The sequence below is a fragment of the Esox lucius genome, chromosome 12, assembly GCF_011004845.1.
Source record: "Esox lucius isolate fEsoLuc1 chromosome 12, fEsoLuc1.pri, whole genome shotgun sequence".
Lineage (NCBI taxonomy): Eukaryota > Metazoa > Chordata > Actinopteri > Esociformes > Esocidae > Esox > Esox lucius.
The window spans coordinates 17,783,850-17,805,071 of NC_047580.1; the positions used below are offsets into that span (position 1 = coordinate 17,783,850).

The 21,222-nt window shown below is 41.7% G+C and overlaps 1 protein-coding gene across 2 annotated transcripts in view; it reads left to right on the forward strand.

The window, feature by feature from the left end:
• klhdc8b (kelch domain containing 8B) overlaps positions 1 to 21,222 on the forward strand; it is a 103,299-nt gene that overhangs the window by 67,543 nt on the left and 14,534 nt on the right. For both annotated transcript variants that reach the window (XM_010900011.5, XM_020052064.3), the window contains exon 4: positions 3,417 to 3,641. In XM_010900011.5, coding sequence (XP_010898313.1) covers positions 3,417 to 3,641 — 225 coding nt within the window. The remainder of the gene's footprint in view (positions 1 to 3,416; positions 3,642 to 21,222) is intronic.

The window sequence follows — 21,222 nt, forward strand, 5'->3', positions numbered from 1 at the left end:
AACGATATTTGTGGTTACATTGCCATTCAATCTGCTACTGCAGAAATAGCCAGTGCTCTATTTCAGTAGCTGTGGGTTTCTCTTGGTCTTGGTCACCTAAATCATTATTTTTCCTAACAGTGTCCCATATCCAATTGCTCAACTGGTTCTCATCTGTCCTCGTCCTGGCTCATCTGCAAGGTAGCAGTACAGCAATTCATTAGTTAGTTTCAAAGGTGAATGACAAGTCCAGGCCCCAAAACACCTCAAAATTGTTTTGCAGATCAGCTCCTGACTACTGTGTCATTGCACAAATATCAGTGGACAGTGATAACCTATAAGCCCCTCATCCCCCATCCACCCCCCAGCTCCTCATACCCCCTAAACCTAACTCAGGACCTCCATTAACTTACACCCGCCCCCCGCGCTTCACTACTTCAGCCATCACCCACATTTCCTTGTGTGAGAACTCATGTGCCGCCTGGATTCATGCTATCTTACCGTCCCTCATCCCAGTAGAGCATTCAGGCAAGTCAGCAGCGTGACTCCCACCCTTGGTAGAGCATTCAGGAAAGTCAGCAGCATGACTCCCACCCTTGGTAGAGCATTCAGGAAAGTCAGCAGCATGACTCCCACCCTTGGTAGAGCATTCAGGAAAGTCAGCAGCATGACTCCCACCCTTGGTAGAGCATTCAGGAAAGTCAGCAGCATGACTCCCACCCTTGGTAGAGCATTCAGGAAAGTCAGCAGCATGACTCCCACCCTTGGTAGAGCATTCAGGAAAGTCAGCAGCATGACTCCCACCCTTGGTTGAGCATTCGCCCCCTACAGAACACAGGCCATCGACACACGCTGGCTACAAGCCCAAATGGATTTCAGTTCCTGCACTGCAATAGCTCATTCACATCAGCTCTCACCCCAGCTCTGTACGCCAGTTTCACATGTGTTGGTGTAGACGATCCTCGATTATCAGCAGAACCTACATTCCTCCCACTGTTTTTCTACTACATGCATCAATCCATGATCATCCTAAACAACTTTCCATAGTGTCCAATGGAACAAGAGATACTCTGTTCATATTCACTTATGCTGTGCGTCTTAGCTGTCCACTTCACAGTCTCATTATTTAGCCGTTGTGCTTTATTGCCTTCTCTTTCTGCTCCGCCGACACATAGGAAATCAACGCGACACTGTCACAACACAGTTTCTCTTCAACCATTCCAGAGACCTCAAATGAGTCCCCCCAAAAACGCATTATCATTAGGGAATGGCAGAAACTAGCTCTGTATTCGTTATTTGTCCACTCATTGTCATTTACTCTGATCGACTGCTGACTGGATTGATGGCTGGATGAGTGGAGTTCAGTGGATGCAAAGTGGACCCAGGCTTTTTAATTGAACTTTGACATTCAAGGATCTGAAGTGAACTTATGTAGTGTATGGTGCATGTTTCACAGAGCCTCCTCCAATCAAACTGTCTAGGCTGGGCTGGTCTTGTTTCACAGAGCCTCCTCCAATCAAACTGTCTAGGCTGGGCTGGTCTTGTTTCACAGAGCCTCCTCCAATCAAACTGGCTGGCTGGGCTGGTCATGTTTCAGCTCCCTTGTTAGGAGTTGGGAGGCTGATTTTATTTGATTTCACAAATCAAAACAATACATCAAATGTTACATCAAGCAGAAGCCACACAGGCAGGGATACATACACAGAAACGTCAAGAGCCTAGTTTCCATGTTCTTCTATTCCTGTTGAGACTGTAATAACAACACCCACGTATAGTACATTTTCCTGCTGTAAATAGACGTACACAATTTGGATACAAAAATGATGCAGTGACTCATTTAATGTCCATTTATGGTGGCTAATGTGTCAGGTTCCTTGGGCTATGTAGGGACTCTTTGCTCGGTTTGTGTTCTTTGGATGAAATAAAAATGTCTTATCTAATGAACACACATTTTCTGTTACGTGACTGTTGATGACCATGAATATGGCGAAGATCATGATTAACATTACCTAAAATAATATTTGGTAATCGGTTTGTGGGGGCAGGGTCAGTGTGTCAGGCTGATCAAACACTTGACCCGATCATGCGTCAGTGCTGACTGAATAATGATGATGAAGGGGCTGTGTGTTCACTGCTTTAGTCCTCCTCTGTGTTTCTCACTCAAACAGCCGCTCACAACGCCGCACACACAGCTACTCACGCAGCCAAATACAGCATCCGAGCACCGCCCCCTTCTATTACAACTGTTGAAGCAAAATGGCTGCGCGAGGCAGAACGGCGTGCACTCCTCTCTCTCTGTCACGAATGAGCAGGCCTCACCATACATACATGGTCACCTATGTCCCCAAGCTGCTTAAATCAAAGAATGAAGGCTGACGGGAACATTCTGTCACAATTTATAAAAAGAAAATGTCTTATGGGTTTAGGGCAGAAAATACAATTGTGGTAAGGGTTAGTGTTATTGTTAGGCATTATAGGTTAAGATTAGGGTTAGGTTTAGTTTTATAATGAAGGTTTTTTTGGGGTAATGTTTAGGATTAGGATTAATCGGGATGTGTTTTATTGTTTATTTTAGTAAACAATAAAACATGCTGTCATTTAGATAGCTAGGTTAGATGTGTGCGTGCATGCGTGTGTATGTGTGTGTGTGTGTGTATGAGAGTTCAGAAGCAGTGTGGACAAAAACAGAATGTCTTCTCTAGAAGAGGTACTGTACCAAACTCTAATAGATGTTGGCTAATCATTTTAGATCTGTAACTTCTTTTACCGGTGTAGCTCAACAGTCCATATTGCTGCATTACACTCAATATCATGCTGATCAAACACCTGTCTCTGACATGTTTTCAGGGCTCACAGAAACCTCAAGCCTGCTTCGATTGGGATCCACACCTTTCTCACTGCCTGCAGACACTCACTGACAAACAAGTGTCAATACTCAACACCATAAACACTCACAAACAAAGACTGATACACACACACACACATACACTTTCTGTGGGTAGTTCACACTGGGTGAGGGGTGTTTGGCAGCAGTATGAGAAAGGAAGAGAGAGAGCCTGGGGCAGTCACAGAACGAGGAGGGGAGTGGCAGAGAAGGAGAAACAAAATGGAACATAAATATTTGTCTTTGGACATTTATTAATTGGACCATGAGCCAATTCTTAATTTAAGAACACACCCCAGGATATTTGGCTGCTCTTAACTGATACGCACTTAGCATAACTAATGAATAGGCACCATTTCAAATAAACCATTTAGTGCCAACATCTTTCTTTAATTTTTTTTATTCCCTTCCTCGTCCTTGTCACCCATTCTGAACGTTCATCTTTCTTGGCTCCCTCTCTCACATGTTGCCCACTTCCTCTGACCTTCTATTCCTACTTCTTACCCCCTGACCATTTATCCCTCTCTCATTCTTTCCCTCTGCTCCCTGGCAGGTGGGCGACAGGGCAAGCTTCCTGTCACAGCCTTCGAGGCCTTTGACCTGGAAGTGAACAGCTGGACCCGTTACCCGTGCATCCCGAGTCGACGGGCCTTCTCGTGCTGCGCTGCCACGGACCGAGGATTCTTCAGCCTGGGGGGGCTTCAGCAGCCTGGCCCCCACAACTTTTACTCTAGACCGCACTTTGTCAGCACGGTGGAGGAGTACGACTCAGAACAGGGTGAGTTCATACATTATGTTTACAAAGACACAGATCTACATGTGATCCGGTCACAGAATTAAAACAGACACAGATCTACAGGTGTCCCAGTCACAGAATTAAAACAGACACAGAACTACAGGTGTTCCAGTCACAGAATTAAAACAGACACAGAACTACAGGTGTTCCAGTCACAGAATTAAAACAGACACAGTTCTACAGGTGTTCCAGTCACAGAATTAAAACAGACACAGATCTACATGTGATCCGGTCACAGAATTAAAACAGACACAGATCTACAGGTGTCCCAGTCACAGAATTAAAATAGACACAGATCTACATGTGATCCGGTCACAGAATTAAAACAGACACAGATCTACAGGTGCTCCGGTCACAGAATTAAAACAGACACAGAACTACAGGTGTTCCAGTCACAGAATTAAAACAGACACAGATCTACAGGTGTTCCAGTCACAGAATTAAAACAGACACAGTTCTACAGGTGTTCCAGTCACAGAATTAAAACAGACACAGAACTACAGGTGTTCCAGTCACAGAATTAAAACAGACACAGAACTACAGGTGTTCCAGTCACAGAATTAAAACAGACACAGTTCTACAGGTGTTCCAGTCACAGAATTAAAACAGACACAGAACTACAGGTGTTCCAGTCACAGAATTAAAACAGACACAGTTCTACAGGTGTTCCAGTCACAGAATTAAAACAGACACAGAACTACAGGTGTTCCAGTCACAGAATTAAAACAGACACAGAACTACAGGTGCTCTGGTCACAGAATTAAAACAGACACAGAACTACAGGTGCTCTGGTCACAGAATTAAAACAGACACAGAACTACAGGTGCTCTGGTCACAGAATTAAAACAGACACAGATCTATAGAAGCTCCGGGCACAGAATTAAAACAGACACAGATCTACAGGTGTTCCAGTCACAGATAAAAAAAACACAGATTGTATTGTTGTCAATGTTGTTTACTTTGAGTATACTCTATCTGCTGTACATTCATTCAGTCAACTGAATTTGCAAGATGAACCTATTTGAATCAGTATACTGTGTCTTCCCTTTATACCCATTATACCCAAACATGCACAGCCAGTGTCCTCCCTACATGTTTGCCTCAGTCTTATTAAAGAAGCTCTAACACTGCCCATTATAGCTACGGTTACACACCCAACTTACTGTACGGTCTACTTACACATTCATTCACACTGAAAACTCTCCTGTCTTCTTGGGTCTTTGGAAGCCATTCTGCTGCTGGAGGCCACATAGTGTGTTGGTGTGTTTTAGTGAGTCACAGAGCCTTGGAACAGGCTGATCTTCACACATGCTAGACTACTGCAGGAGCGTGCATGTAGATTGAGACAGATGAGGCGTGGTGCATGTGTTATTCCAGAGCTGTGCTTTGTAGGATTTAATTCTGGATTAAGCTTAGTGAACATTGGCTATCTTTCACCCCGGGCTGCGTGTATTTCCTTGTTTCACTAGACTTACGAGTACTAAAACATCATGCCAAGGTTGTAAAACAAGGACATTTCACCTCATGATGACATGCTGCTGTGTCTCACCATTACTGTATAATTAAACGTGTATCACTGCTTTGACTCCCACAATGCAATATTGTTAACGATATGCCTCTGCCTGTTCAACCCTCCACTGTGATAATATAAAGGGGCATACTTATATTTACAATAAAAATTGCCAGAATGAATATCTCTGAATTGATTACTAACAATCTGAATTATCACATACTAGTGTGGTGCTGTTTTCAACAGTTTATAGTCTTTTAAATCCTGGTGTGAAAACGAAAATGTTAATGACTTATCATCCTTTAGTTCAGGTTTCAGCCTGAGCCGACAATCTGACAAGCGTTACTCTATACTGTTAGTCCGCTACCCACCTGAGTCAGTATGATCTAGCTTACAGATATATAATCAAGAAGGTGATACCTGAAGTAATCTTCGTGTCCTCCTAACCCTATCCCCCAAAAAACTGTATATGTACAGCTGCACAAATAAGGAAGTACTATTGTCAAGTACTCCTAATTAGCTGTCTGCAGTTATTGACTAATCTCTAACCTTCCACTTTATGGTAATCCTTTGAGAAACACTTTCTTAAACAGTTACATGACTACCTCTTCAAAAATGCCTGGAAAAATGCTTTCTGTCTGGCCTCCATGCCCATTATAGTACAAAGACGGCACATCAAGGGAGGGTCTTTTGGGTTATCTATCTTTGTACTACTCTATTTAAGTGCAGCCTTTTAGAAGCATCAGAGAGTCTTGCTATTAGAGAATCTGACCAGTAACTAAAATGTTGCTTTATCAAATCCCAAAGCTGGTAAGAGGATAAACAGCTGTTGTTCTGAGCAAGGCGGTTTTAAACATGAAATCTCCCATGTCCTACTTATTTTTGTATGACCTATCCTGTAGCGTTTTAGAAAATATGGTGTTAATTATCACAGCTATGCCTTTGACATGTTTGTTAAATGTATGATTGACAAAAAACTTTTTTTGTTTGTTTTCTGTAAATAGTTTGTTTTATTATTTATGTTAAATCTTGATTTTGTATCGAAAAATCAAAGAAAGGAAATTCACTTTCATCTAGGAAATATGCAATATAACGATCAATTAGTCCCCATGTGGAATACGGCAATTTTTGGCTTTGGGTTAGTTTTAGGAAAAAAATTACAATTGTTGTTAGGATGACGGAAAGTCCTGTAGGATTTTGAATTGTTGTCCTTTTAATGATAAGAAAAAAAATGCAGTGTGTTTGTGTGGGTCTGTGCAGTTAATGATACAGATAATGTTTTGTCTTACACACTTCCCAATTTGGGATGAAGTTTAGGGTTAGTATTACTGATTTTGTTGTTGCCATGTAGATTAATTGGATGTATGAGAGATACAAGGCCTGAGGTGGCAATAATTCCTTCATTCTATTACTGTGCGGTCTGCAGATAACGGCTAATGTACGTGTTATGTCAGTCATTACCAGAAGCATTTACAGGCTGTGTCCTCTGTGCCTACAGGTATCTGCTCAGTTCCAACTGTGTATCACTGGCTTGTAAATTCAATGGGCTGAGGAATCCTGTGTGGGGTGTTGGTGAGCTAGATCACATGTGAATGTGAGTCTCAAGGGGTGTTTGGGCCGTCCAGGTGGCACATTGATTTAAGACGCTCTTTCTTTGAACCAAGCAGACAATTACCTTGACTTATTGTTCTTTATCGATTCCTTCAGACAGCTTGGCAAACTGAGGGCATCGGGTTAGTGAGAGAGGCCTCACATGCACTGACCCATGTAACTTAATGGGTGGACTAGCAGTGAGGAGCATAAACGTGTCTACGTTTGACAAGGTGCTTCTTGTTATTATACCGTAGGATTTTATCTGTGAATGGAAAAACAAATTCATTTGATGAAGCAGAAATTAAATAGAGATGTTCTTTTCTTTCTAGTCTTTTGAATCCTTTTTTCAGTTTCACTTTTAGAGAAAACCAAACCTGAATTGAAGGGAGAGAAGTATGTAATAAAATGCCAATAGCCGTGTGATGGAGCAGCCATGCTTGGGAACTGTAATCCAATTGACCCTATACTCTGTGTGTGTGTTATGCTCTAATTCGAATTCGCTTCCCAGCATCAAATGAAGTAGTCTACTGTACCTCTGTTTTGTGCTACCGGCTTATTTATTGTCCTGAGATCCCATTGAGATGTTACTGACCACTCTATATTAAGGTCATTTTCCCTTAGAAAACCATTATATTTTTGTCATGAAGAGGTACTGCCCAACTCTAATGGATGTTCGCTAATGATTTTAGACCTATCTGTAACTTTTACCAGAATGCCTCCACACTGTATTGCTGCATTACACTAAAGATCATGCTGATCAAACATCTGTCTCCGACATGCTTCAGTGCTCACAGAAACCTCAGGGCTGCTTCTGTAGGATCCACAACTTTCTCACTGTCACGGTTATGGGACAGGACACCAGGCGCAGAGCTTTAATAAGGCAACATTCCTTTTATTCGTTCTTCAACAACAAAAAACAACAAAAGGAGAGGTAAACCGCGAACTAAGGCACATACAGCACACGAAATGATCCAAACCATTTGGGCTCAGTGTCAATACTCAACACAATAAAGTACACTCCACACTATAAACAATACTCAATACTCACAAACAAGCATGGATACACACAGCTGCACATACACACGCACATACAAATACACACACACACACACACTTTTTTGTGGGAGTAGTATTGTGAGTGGTGTCTGGCAGCAGTTTGAGCATGGGAGAGAGAAAGCCTGAGACTGTCACAGAACAAGAAGGGGAGGGGCAGAGAAGGAGAAACAAATGGAACATAAATATTTGTCTTTGGACATTTATTAATTGGGCCTTGAGCCAATTCTATATTTAAGAATACATCCCAGGATAAAAGCAGATGTATGAAAGGAGACATGGGCCTCTTCCTCAAGTTCTGGGACTGCTCGTCTGAAAAAATTAATAAACTAGCAGATGGATGCAAACGATGTTCTCCCCAAAAAACATATCTCAATATCCCTAATGTAGAAGGCTGTTTTTGTTGTTTTCTGACCCAGTCTGTTAGTGCCACATGTGACATTAGCTTTTGCTTGGGGCAACATGGATTAGTAAGCCGAAAAACTAAATTACGGAGAGTGCTTTTGACCAGAGTTTCTCAAACATTTTTGTGCCAGAGACTGGCAGAGCATAGCCTTTGTTCTCTGGGAACCACTTGTGTAAGAAATATATTGTCCATTCCTGTTTTACTAAAACCTTTTTTATTTCTGACTGTAGGATATTTACTACCCTAACACAGTGAACTGTTTTAACACAGTCATAACATGGTCCATTAAGCAATATCATTTTCTATTGTAGGGTGCTCTGGGGCTATTGAAATCTATTATATGATTGAATAAAAAATTCTGTTTAGCATTTAGGCACCTTCTATAATTATTTATTAATCAATCAAATGAATTTTATAAAGCCTTTTTTTACATCAGCAATTGTCATTAAGTGCTTATACATATACCCAGCCTGCAATGCCTAAGAGCGAGCTACAAGAATATAGTAATGCACAAGTGGCTTAGAATTACTACATAAAACATTGGATTTATAATAAACCTTAAACATGCAAAACTATTTTTTATGTAAGTTAACCAAAGTATTTAGGTCTATGGCTTGTGGTTACTGAAATGCAACAAAATTGTATTAAAAGTTCATAAAAAGGTTATGGCAGTAATCATGTAGTATAAAGAGTCATACCTTTTTTTTGTGAGGGGTCATGTTAGCTAATTGGCATGTCACTATCACATCCAGTTGGTGAGCAACATCCTACGTTATATATCGCTCACTCACCAAAATAAACACAACTTCTTTGACACAACATTTTAACTCCTTCCCCAAATAAGTTGGCTGGCTAACTACTGCCACTGACATAGTGATACAGCTGTCAAGCAAACGTTGGCTGCCAACTGGATAAGAGCTCACTTGGTAAGCACTTTGGTACAACGTATATTTCTGTCATTCACACTGGCATGTCGTTATCCCAGGGACTACTTTTGGCTGGGATAACAAAAATATTGCTGTCATAGAAAGGTCATGTTTTTCTTAATGGGTGACCGATACATGGTATAACTTTAGTAATAATAGTCACAATTTTATTAGCTCCCGGCTAGTTTTGCCCCCTACTAAAACAAAATGTGTGTTAATGTCTGTGAACTTGTATAGACCCAAAGATAGTAAAACCCGACAAATCAGTCTCCATAATAATTTTTGGCATGCCTGTGCTAGGGAAAATGCTATTTCCAGCTTAGGGGTTAGGTATACGGAAAAACATATAAACGGTTCTGTTTAGGTTTAAGCATTTACTGATTAGGTAAGGATTAGGTTTAGGGCTAGGAAAAAAAAGAAAATGGATTTCTGGGTTTCAGGTTCCTACAAATCTAGAATAAGAAAATGTGTGTATGTCTGAGTGTGTGCGTGTATATATGTGCATGTATCCAGACACCCGTGGGTTGGTAATGACATTCCTGGTCCATATTAACAATACATTAATCTATTCCAAGCAGTGCCTGTCAAGTCCTGATAAAATACTCTTGATATGGCCTTTGCAGTTGCAATCAATGTGCGTGTGTGTGTTTGCTGTGTGTGTTTCTGGGAGTGTTTGTGGTTGCGTGTGTGCATGTGTGTGTGTGCACCACGTCGTGGGTGTCCTTTATCAGTGAAGGCTTCTGGGGTGAGAGCCCTCCCACCCGCCTCTCTCACTTTATCTATTTTTCCATTGATTGCGCCCCCGCATGGATCCAGGGTAAACTCCAGCCACAGTGCTCTGGCAATTAATACAGATGATAGTTTATCAGCACTAAAACAGGCCCAGTCCAGCAAGCTATCCTCATAGGAAAGCAGAATAATGTTGTCTAGGAAGTGGTTGATTCCGATGCAGTGAATAATAGTAAAGTCATAAAGAAATATAAAGGAGGGGTTTGTATATAATTCCTAAAATTGTCAATATAGGAAGTGTTCTGCCATTGTTACATGTTTCCTAGATTTTCTTTTTCTTAGGAGAATGCATTAACATTTTAGACCCAGAGTGACAGTCACATATTTTTGGGGACCAAGTAAACGGGAGGTCCGGGTTTCTTCCCCCCGGGAAAACATTTTGAAACACATTTTCCTGTTATTCTACATACTTCAGATGTGCCCCTTTAGCTAATTTGACAACGGATAAGCACTATTGGTGGTGATTGTCCTTACAGATCTATTACCTTTATGGTGGTCTCATGTACAATCCCGTTTCCATAAAAAGTTGGGACGCTGTGTAAAATGTGAAGAAAAACAGAATGCAGTGATGTGCAAATATTATGAATGCAATGATGTGCACTATATTCAGTAGAAAATATTACAAAGACGATATATCAAATGTTGAAACTGAGAAATGTTATTGTATATTGAAAAATATTTGCCCACTTTAAATTTGATGCCAGCAACACGTTTCAAAACAGCTGGGATAAGGGCAACAAAAGACTGAAAAAGTTGTGTAATACAAAGAAAAACTAGTGGAGGATCTCACAATGAATTAGGCTAACTGGCAATAGGTCAGTTACATGATTGGGTATAAAAAGAGTAAAAGATGGGGAGAGGTTCACCACTCTGTGAAAAACTGTGCGGTCAAATTGTGCAACAATTTAAGAATTGCAAAGAGTTTGGGGATCTCATAATTTACAGTACATAATATCATTAAACATTCAGAGGGATCTCAGATAAATCGCTGTATGCTAGGGACAAGGCTGCAAACCAATATTGGATGGCTGTGATCTTTGCTCCCTCAGGCACTGCATGAAACGCACAATTCTGTAGTGGAAATCACTGCATGGGCTCAGAAACACTCAGAAAAAGCCTGTCTGTGAACACAGTATGTCACTGCCTCCATAAATGCACGTTCAAACTCTGCCATGCAAAGAATGAACAATATATAAACAAGTTTCAGAAATGCTGCCTTCTTCTCTGGGCCCAAGCTCATTTAAGATGGACTGAGGTGAAGTTGAAAACTGTCCGGTGGTCTGACAAATCAACATTTTAAATTATTGTTGGGAAACAAGTACACTGTGTCCTCCAGGCTAAAGAGGAGAGGGACCATGTGGCTTGTTATCAGTGCACAGTTCAAAAGCCCAAATCTGTGATGGTATGGGGGTGCATTTGTACACATGGCAATATACAATTCATACAAGTTTTGGAGCAACATATGCTGCCATCCAGACAATGTATTTTTTAGGGAATGCCTTGCTTATTTCAGCAAGACTATGCCAAAACACATTCTGCACATATTACAACAGCATGGCTTTGTAGTAAACAGGCCTTCCTGCAGTCCAGACCGTTCGCCCTCACATTTTTTTTTCACATTTTGCAACGAAACCTATAACAAAGGAGATCCTGAATTGTTGAGATGCTGAAATCCTTTGAGCATGAATGGGAAAACATTTCATGTTCAAAACCACAGCAATTGGTCTCCTCAGTTCCGAAACACTTACAGTGTTGTTAATAGAAGAGGTGATGCAATACAGTGGTAAACATGCCCCTGTCCCAACCTATTTCAAAACATGTTGGTGGCATGAAATTCAAAACGGGCATGTATTCTTCCAAAAACAATAACAGAATATTTCTAATTTTCAACATTTTATATGTTGTCTTTGTACTGTTTTCAATTAAATATAGGGATAAGTGATTTGCACTTCATTGTGTTCTGTTTTTATTTGCGTTTTACGCAGCACCCCAACATTTTGTAGAACAGCCTGTAGAAAGTGCATAGCTCTGTGTTTTGGAATATGATGAAAACATTGGACTGCACACAAGATAGAGAATTGACATGACAATTACAGACTCTGGATAAGTAGTGTACAAAGCTTTACCACAGAGCACTGTAATACATATTATACTAAACAGGTTTAGAGGTCATTTTAGAGCAGACCTTTTATCACTCTTTCATCACCTCAGCATCCACCCTATGGTCCCCCACTTCCCTCTGACAGTCCCCTTACTCTGCCTCAGACTCTGCTGAAATGAATGGTCCAACTGCACTGCTCACTTCCTAATTCACTGCTAGCAAGCACCGTTCACATCTGGTTTTGGGACAGGGCAGAGCCATTTAATGTGGAGGGGGCGAGTGCATAATGCGCCAAACAGAGGCTCTTTGGGTGTTTACATTTTGCCAAAAACAAGAAAAGAAAATAGGAGGGGATAGGTTAATAATTTATTGCTGAAATATTTTGAGCTAATGTTCTAATTTATTTAAACATTTTAAGGGCCCTGTCAGTCATGGACCCTTAGAATCGTCCTAACTTTCTCCCCCATAATGGCCAAATCTCCAGCTGTTTACATATATATTTTTGGGGAGGGGTACATTCCAAATGTTTAGTGCAGCTTTCCTCTTACTTATGATTGGTAACCTTTGGATCTAGCCATCATACACTGGCTGCAAGATACATTGCACAATGGGACCATCTGTGAACTATACCTCAATTTTATTGCCACAGCTTATCCAGCGACTAAGGAGGTCGATCAGTAAATTCCAGTCACTAATGAAGACACAATTACTTAGATACAAACGAAGCAATGTAAACCCTATACATTAGGGCTGGATAGGCATGCAGGTTGTAACCTGTTAATTTGTACATCCTTAAATGTAATGTGAATTTACATGTAAATGTGCTCTTTAAAAAAAATATGGCTACATAAGGCAGAACGGTATGCACAGTTAATGTAACCCATTTTGCACTCTTCAGGGCAAAGGGTGGCCATCATTTCTTAATTCTATTACTGTGCGGTCTGCAGATAACAGCTAATGTAAGTGTTATGTCTGTCATTACCAGCAGAGTTTACAGGCTGTGTCCTCTGTACCTACACTGGCTTGTAAATTCAGTGAGCTGAGGAAACCTGTGTGGGGTATTGGTGAGCTAGATAGATCAGCTAGATCAGCTTCCTGGCTGGGCTAGAAGTAAGACATGTCTTCCTGGCTAGGCTAGCAGTAAGACATGTCTTCCTGGCTAGGCTAGCAGTAAGACATGGCTTTCTGGCTAGGCTAGCAGTAAGACATTGCTTCCTGGCTGGGCTAGCAGTAGGACATTGCTTCCTGGCTGGGCTAGCAGTAAGACATGGCTTCCTGGCTGGACTTGCATTAAGGGGCAAAAAATGATTCCTAGGAGGAGGAATTGCCCTAATTTCCAACTCTCCTGATTCTGCAGGGAATTGTTGCTATGAATCAGACCCATATTAAATAGAAAATAACCCAAAATATTAAAAAACTAAAGTGTGTGTGTGTGCTGAAAAGAGAATAGACAAGCAGGGATTTATCCCACTACTATGACTGGAAGCCTCCAGCCGACCTCAGTGCAGGACAAAATACTTTAACTGTATTTCATGTCTTTAGAATTTAATTGTTGAGCAGAACTTTTGACTTAGCTGAAAGGAAATAGGAAAATCTTTTTCTTTGTAGTCTTTTGACTTGTTAATTCAGTTGAAATTACCTTTGGAGAAAAAGCCACGAAAAACATGAATTAAAGGGAGAGAAATATGTGATAAAATGCCAACAGCAGTATGAAGGAGCAGCCATGCTTTGGAAAGGTAATCCAATTTACCCTGTACTATATAGGTGTTATGATCCCATTTGAATATTTCCCAGCCTCAAATGAAGTACTATACATCTGCTTAATGGTTATTATCATCTTATGTTCCCATTGAGGAGCTGTTACTGAACATTCTATAATAAGATCATTCTCTTTTCCTTTATTAGGGGCCAATATGGTGGTTGGTTATGAGGGCAGAGGATGGAGTGGGTTCTTATACTCTGGCTGGCTCTCCCGTAGTGGTTGATATACTTCTCTTTCCCTCTGCTGTTGTCATGGAGAGGTACTGCCAAACTCTAATGGATGTTAGCTTATAATTATGGGCCTATCAATAACTTTTTCCATAATAGATCAGCACTCAGCACTGCTGCAATCACACTCAATGTCATTCTCTCACGTAGCTTTTACTTTCCCATGCTGTTTGTATTCGATTCTCCCATTACTAATAACATACTTCCCTATTTGTCCTCAGCCTCGTTCTCTCTGTCTTTTCCTCTTTCTCCTTCTCTCATATTATCTCTCTCAAATTTACGAGCTGTTATTATTGTTTGTGGGGGATGAGGGGGATGAATAGGGGGATGAGAGTGTGCCTTTTAGAGGCCTCAACCAACCTTACATGCCTCTGGCTCCTCAGGGCTTTGTTAGAGAGAGTGCTGAAGAAGAGGAGGCTTGGAGGGCATTAACGATGTTGTAGGTTAGGTGGATGCAGTCCAGTGACATATTGGAAAATAGTTATTTTCTGTTGGCTGGGGTGATACCTTATGAGAAGAAACTTGTCTTTAAGCCCAGCATTCTACCATTGTGCTGTTCTGTCAGAAGCGTCCATTAAAAAAAGGATAATCTTGAATGTTGAGAGATTAGATCTGGGCAGAGGTCATCACTAAATCGCGATAGCACTAGTCTTGTCAGTCAGAAATAAACCTCTCTGTACAGACTTACTTTGTGTTCCTCTTAGATATGCTGGTACCTACAATTTAATCTGTCTGAGTCTCTCAACCTCGTACTAGCCCTTCTCATCTCTCAACCTCGTACTAGCCCTTCTCATCTCCCAACCTCTTACTAGCCCTTCTCATCTCCCAACCTCGTACTAGCCCTTCTCATCTCCCAACCTCTTACTAGCCCTTCTCATCTCACAACCTTGTACTAGCCCTTCTCATCTCCCAACCTCATACTAGCCCTTCTCATCTCACAAGCTCTGGATCCTGAACACCACAATGGTTTGTATTGTCTTTCCATTGCCATCTTCCTTCCAGGTAGTGGTGGGCAGTAATATTGATCATTGCGTCGCTTACCTGGAGAACACATGGCACCAGGATGCACTACTGGAAGAAGGCAAGCCGGCGGAGGCAGTGTGATGCTTTGGGCAATGTTCTGTTGGGTCCTTGGGTCCTGCCATTCATATGGATGTTACTTTGACACGTACCACCTACCTAAGCATTGTAGCAGACCATGTGCACCCTTTCATGGCAACGGTGTTCCCTGATGGCATTGGCCTTTTTCAGCAGGATAATGTACCCTGGTTCAGGAATGGATTGAGGACCACAACAACAAGTTCAAGGTGTTGACTTGGCCTCCAATATCCCCAGATCTCAATCCCATCGAGCATCTGTGGGATGTGCTGGACAAACAAGTCAGATCCATGCAGGCCCCACTTCGCAACTTACAGGACTTAAAGGATCTGCTGTTAACGTCTTGGTGCCAGATACCACAGCACACCTTCAGAGGTCTAGTGGAGTCCATGCCTCGATGGGTCAGGGCTGTTTTGGTGGCAAAAGGGGGACCTACACAATATAGGGCAGGTGGTCATAAGGATATGGCTGATGGGTGTAGCCATACATTAGTAATATGTATAATACATATATTAGTATTTGTTTAAATAATTTATAGGCACATTAAAAATATATGTTTTTGAAAGATATGTCAGTATACAGCTCCGGAAACAATTAAGAGACCAGTGCACCTTTTTCTTTCCTTTTCAAAAAAGTTGAAAAGGAAGGTTTTGAGTGAGGAACAGAAGCGTTCAATTTGCAGTGGTCTCTTAATTTTAACCCTTCTGTTCCTCACTCAAAACCTTCCTTTTCAACTTTTTTCCGGAGCTGTATAATTCTTCCGTGTGGGAGGAGACTTGCTTCGCCTCAATTCACTGTCAAAAATCAGAAATACTGTAAGCAACATATTGTAGAAGACTACAAATCCCTTTAAGCTCCTTCACATCATCTGTAGCCGCTAACTTGCTGCCTATGCTAGCTATTATCTACAGTACCTTGATCCAGCAAAACAAGGAAAAATAGTAAATAAAGAAATATCTTTCTAAAAAAATATTTTTCAAATATGTTTTATTAGAAGATTCACAATAAAAACAAACAAGAAGATATCTTATAAATAAAGTACAGTCACCACAAAATGAAAAAAACAAAGGTTCTCCATTCTTCTTTAGGCAGGTTCTCATGTACTATCTAGCTAGTTTGAAAGGCTGTTTGCTGTTATCAATGGTATTAGCAAGTTCTGCTCTCTTTCTGTAACATCAGGTAGGTCAAGATGCTTAAGCTGACAGCTGAGTCGAGTGAGGTGGCGCAGTGACGAGTGCACACAAGCAGCAGTCCACAGAGCAAACAGGAAACTTGCAAAATCTACAATAGTGCAAAGATGTATAGTTGACAGCCTCGTCACTGGTGAGTTATTTTTTTAAATATGTTACATAGAGATTTGCGCCGGAGGACTGGGATGTAACCCTGTAGCACTCAAAATATTTTAGCCACGCTGCTTCTCACCCCGAAATGATTATTTCTGAACAGTTTACCCCACCTGCAAATTTTCACTTACATCAATGTTTTGTGCGAGTTCTGACACTGGCTAGAGTTAACCATTAACAATTGTATGAGTGTTAATGTATCTACAGGCCGTATCAATAATTAAGCAATTTTTTATTTTATAGCTACTTTTGGTAGGCATGCCGATGGCTCAGGAACAGAATTCAAATGTTTAATGTAGGATACTATTTCCAAGTTTAATGTAGGATAATATTTCCAAGTATAATGTAGGGCATTTTTTCCAAACCTAATGTGTTATGGTGTTTCCAAGTTTAAAGTAGGATAAATCTTGCGTGGTTTAGCCAACTAGGTTTTAGCTGGATATGCCTACAAGTTTGTTTATAGCTATGAATATTGTGAAAGATCATGGTATTTTCTACTTTGTAATAAAGAAACTGTCATGCACAAGAGACCTACTTCCACTCTCCCTTCTCAAACTGACTTTTCTTACTGTATTTTCTTTCTATGCTACAGTTCTTCAAAAACATTGCAAAACCTCAATCCTGATTCCAGGGCCATTGCTAGGAATTGTGGGCCCCCTGAAAAGATATGTGCCTGGGCCCCTTCATTTATAGACATTGACATTGTTCCGCTCAGCAGGCCCATGGCTTGACAGGCCCCATGAGTCATACCTACCTTGCCCCTCGTTGGCTGCTGCCCTGCCTGTTCCATCACTACTACAGGACCATCCAACAGTAACTAGTGATGCAAAATGATACCCCTTCAAAAACAATACTGAGGAGAAGGTTATTAAACACGACTGAAATGAAAGGAGAATTAACTATGAGACAGATATTAGACTATAAAAAGTGACACCGAATTCAGCTTTCTGTATCCTGATTAACATCAAATTATGATGATAAAGAGAATATAACCTTGAAAGCAGTTTTCTATTAAAATGTGAGATAATAGTTCTGACAAGGATAATTGCACCAGTATAATAACAATATCTTCACCACCAACTGAATTCCTTGTGATAGTTTAGGTGGGCATTCCAATGTTAACGATTAACTATGCTTCTCGTGAGTCATTTAATGATTATTACGTTCATACATAATTAAATAGTCCTTTGACTGACAGAGCATCAAGACCACTTTTACACTAAATAGGCATGTTTCATTTAATTGTGCCATGCTTTAATTAAATCCCTGTGATTTAAACCCTGCGAGGTACGTTTGATGATACTGTAGATAGAACCATTGACCTGATTTGTATTAAAGCAGACCAATTCAGTGGTGATCCAGTGTGTCTGAATGGCTAACTGCTTTGAGATGTGCTATAGTCAGACCATTCCCGGTCTTGGTTATTAGGTTTGAAGGTCTGCCAACATCATCCAACAAATACAGAGAACTGCTAATAAATATGTTACTTAGCATACACAACCTCTTGAAATACACTTGTTATACCAATTTTCTTATTAGTAGGCCACCTGTAGAAGTCTTTCTCTCATACATTGGATTTTGTCTCAGTCTCTCAAGCACAGCCAGGTGATGACCAGGGACTATACAGTCAGTCTGATGACCAGTGACTATGCAGTCAGTCTGATGACCAGGGATTATATAGTCAGTCTGATGACCAGTGACTATGCAGTCAGTCTGATGACCAGGGATTATATAGTCAGTCTGATGACATGGGACAATGCAGTCAGTCTGATGACCAGGGACTATGCAGTCAGTCTGATGACCAGGGACTATACTGTCAGTCTGATGACCAGGGTCTTTGCAGTCAGTCTGAAAACCTGGGACTATACAGTCAGTCTGATGACCAGGGACTATGCAGTCAGTCTGATGACCTGGGACTATACAGTCAGTCTGATGACCTGGGACTATACAGTCAGTCTGATGACCTGGGACTATACAGTCAGTCTGATGACCAGGGACTGTTCATTCAGTCTGATGACCACAGACTATTTAGTCAGTCTGATTATCACAGACTGTTCAGTCAGTCTGATGACCAGGGACTATACAGTCAGTCTGATGACCACAGACTATATAGTCAGTCTGATGACCTGGGACTATGAGGTCAGTCTGATGACCACAGACTATATAGTCAGTCTGATGACCTGGGACTATGCAGTCAGTCTGATGACCAGGGACTATGCAGTCAGTCTGATGACCAGGGACTATACAGTCAGTCTGATGACCAGGGACTATACAGTCAGTCTGATGACCAGGGACTATACAGTCAGTCTGATGACCAGGGACTATACAGTCAGTCGGATGACCATGGACTATGCAGTCAGTCTGATGACCAGGGACTATACAGTCAGTCTGATGACCAGGGACTATACAGTCAGTCTGATGACCAGGGACTATACAGTCAGTCGGATGACCAGTGACTATCTTCCTTATCACTGTTGTCCTGTCTATCACCATCTACTCGTCTCTGTTTTTTTCTCTTTAACTTTCCTCTGACCTCAAACATATTGTCTGTTTATCTGTGTCTGGCTGTGTTCCTGTCTCTCCAACCCTATTAGAGGGCAGGCTTCTGTCTGAGCTACTGTGGTGGGGGGAAGAGCCAGGGGGAATATCTTCCTATGTGATCCACAGGACTTAACTATAATGGAGAATTGAGTGATCCACAACCTTGTCCAAGCCACATAAACACACACACATGCACATACATCTAATACAAGTGCTGTGAAGCCTATTGTACCCGTTTACAGTTCCCCTCTCCTCATGAGACCTGTGGATTAGCTCATTGATCCCTGTAATCAATCTGGGAAGGCAGTTAATCAAACCTGAGAACCTGATTGTGTCACGCCGTGTTTACCCATCAGGCCTTATCAGAGAGGAGCAGACACACACACACGCATAAACATACACACACACACACTCATAAACTTACTCACACGCATAAACATACACACATAAACCTACACGCACAAACACACACGCATAAACATACACACAGACTACGTGATTATATTTTGGGCCTGTCTCTGGTCTGTCATCATTACAGACCTGTTAGTCACCAGATGGACCACGCCACATGGAGAAGGGAGAGCACCAACATAGACCTTCACATTGTAACACCCACACACGTCAGTGTTGTTCTGCTGCTGACAGTAATAGCTGTCTTCATTTTCCCAGCTCGTACAAAATAGGGTTCATATTGGTATGGCTCCTCTAACAGCACGTTCTGCCCCTTCAGAGACACACAGAATCGGAGCCCATGCCGAATGAGGGATTGTATTCGTATTTGTCGCTTCCTTTACAGCCCTTTGATGACATTGGAAATCCAGTGGAGAAGAATATTGCCCCCTGCCATTTGGGCGATGTCAGGCTAGGTGGCTGGAGGCTCTCTGGGTGGGTGAGGTTGGTAGGCTGTGGCATACTGAGCGATTTGATTGGAGTCAGAAGTGGTGGTGTGTGAAAGTGAGGGAGGATTGATTCCGGGCTTTAAATAAACTCGCAGCTTCATTGCTCCAGCTGGGCCACTGTTCTCTGCCTAACTCACCTGTCAGTCAACGCACCGTGTGTTTGTGAACGGGTGTGTCTGCCTGTGTGGGTCAGTCTGTATGTGTGTCTTTGTGCGTGCACAATAGGTTGCACGTCTGCGTTGTTGTATGTGCATGGGTTTGTGTGTGCATGCGTAGTGTATGTAAGGGTTTGTGTGTGCATGCGTAGTGTATGTAAGGGTTTGTGTGTGCATGCGTAGTGTATGTAAGGGTTTGTGTGTGCATGCGTAGTGTATGTAAGGGTTTGTGTGTGCATGGGTTTGTGTGTGCGTGTGTAGTGTATGTAAGGGTTTGTGTGTGTGTGCATGTGTAGTGTATGTAAGGGTTTGTGTGTGCATGCGTAGTGTATGTAAGGGTTTGTGTGTGCGTGTGTAGTGTATGTAAGGGTTTGTGTGTGCATGCGTAGTGTATGTAAGGGTTTGTGTGTGCGTGTGTAGTGTATGTAAGGGTTTGTGTGTGTGCGTGTGTAGTGTATGTAAGGGTTTGTGTGTGCGTGTGTAGTGTATGTAAGGGTTTGTGTGTGCATGCGTAGTGTATGTAAGGGTTTGTGTGTGCGTGTGTAGTGTATGTAAGGGTTTGTGTGTGCATGTGTAGTGTATGTAAGGGTTTGTGTGTGCATGCGTAGTGTATGTAAGGGTTTGTGTGTGCATGCGTAGTGTATGTAAGGGTTTGTGTGTGCATGCGTAGTGTATGTAAGGGTTTGTGTGTGCATGGGTTTGTGTGTGCGTGTGTAGTGTATGTAAGGGTTTGTGTGTGTGTGCATGTGTAGTGTATGTAAGGGTTTGTGTGTGCATGCGTAGTGTATGTAAGGGTTTGTGTGTGCGTGTGTAGTGTATGTAAGGGTTTGTGTGTGCATGCGTAGTGTATGTAAGGGTTTGTGTGTGCGTGTGTAGTGTATGTAAGGGTTTGTGTGTGTGCGTGTGTAGTGTATGTAAGGGTTTGTGTGTGCGTGTGTAGTGTATGTAAGGGTTTGTGTGTGCATGCGTAGTGTATGTAAGGGTTTGTGTGTGCGTGTGTAGTGTATGTAAGGGTTTGTGTGTGCATGTGTAGTGTATGTAAGGGTTTGTGTGTGCATGCGTAGTGTATGTAAGGGTTTGTGTGTGCATGCGTAGTGTATGTAAGGGTTTGTGTGTGCAGTGTATGTAAGGGTTTGTGTGTGCGTGTGCAGTGTATGTAA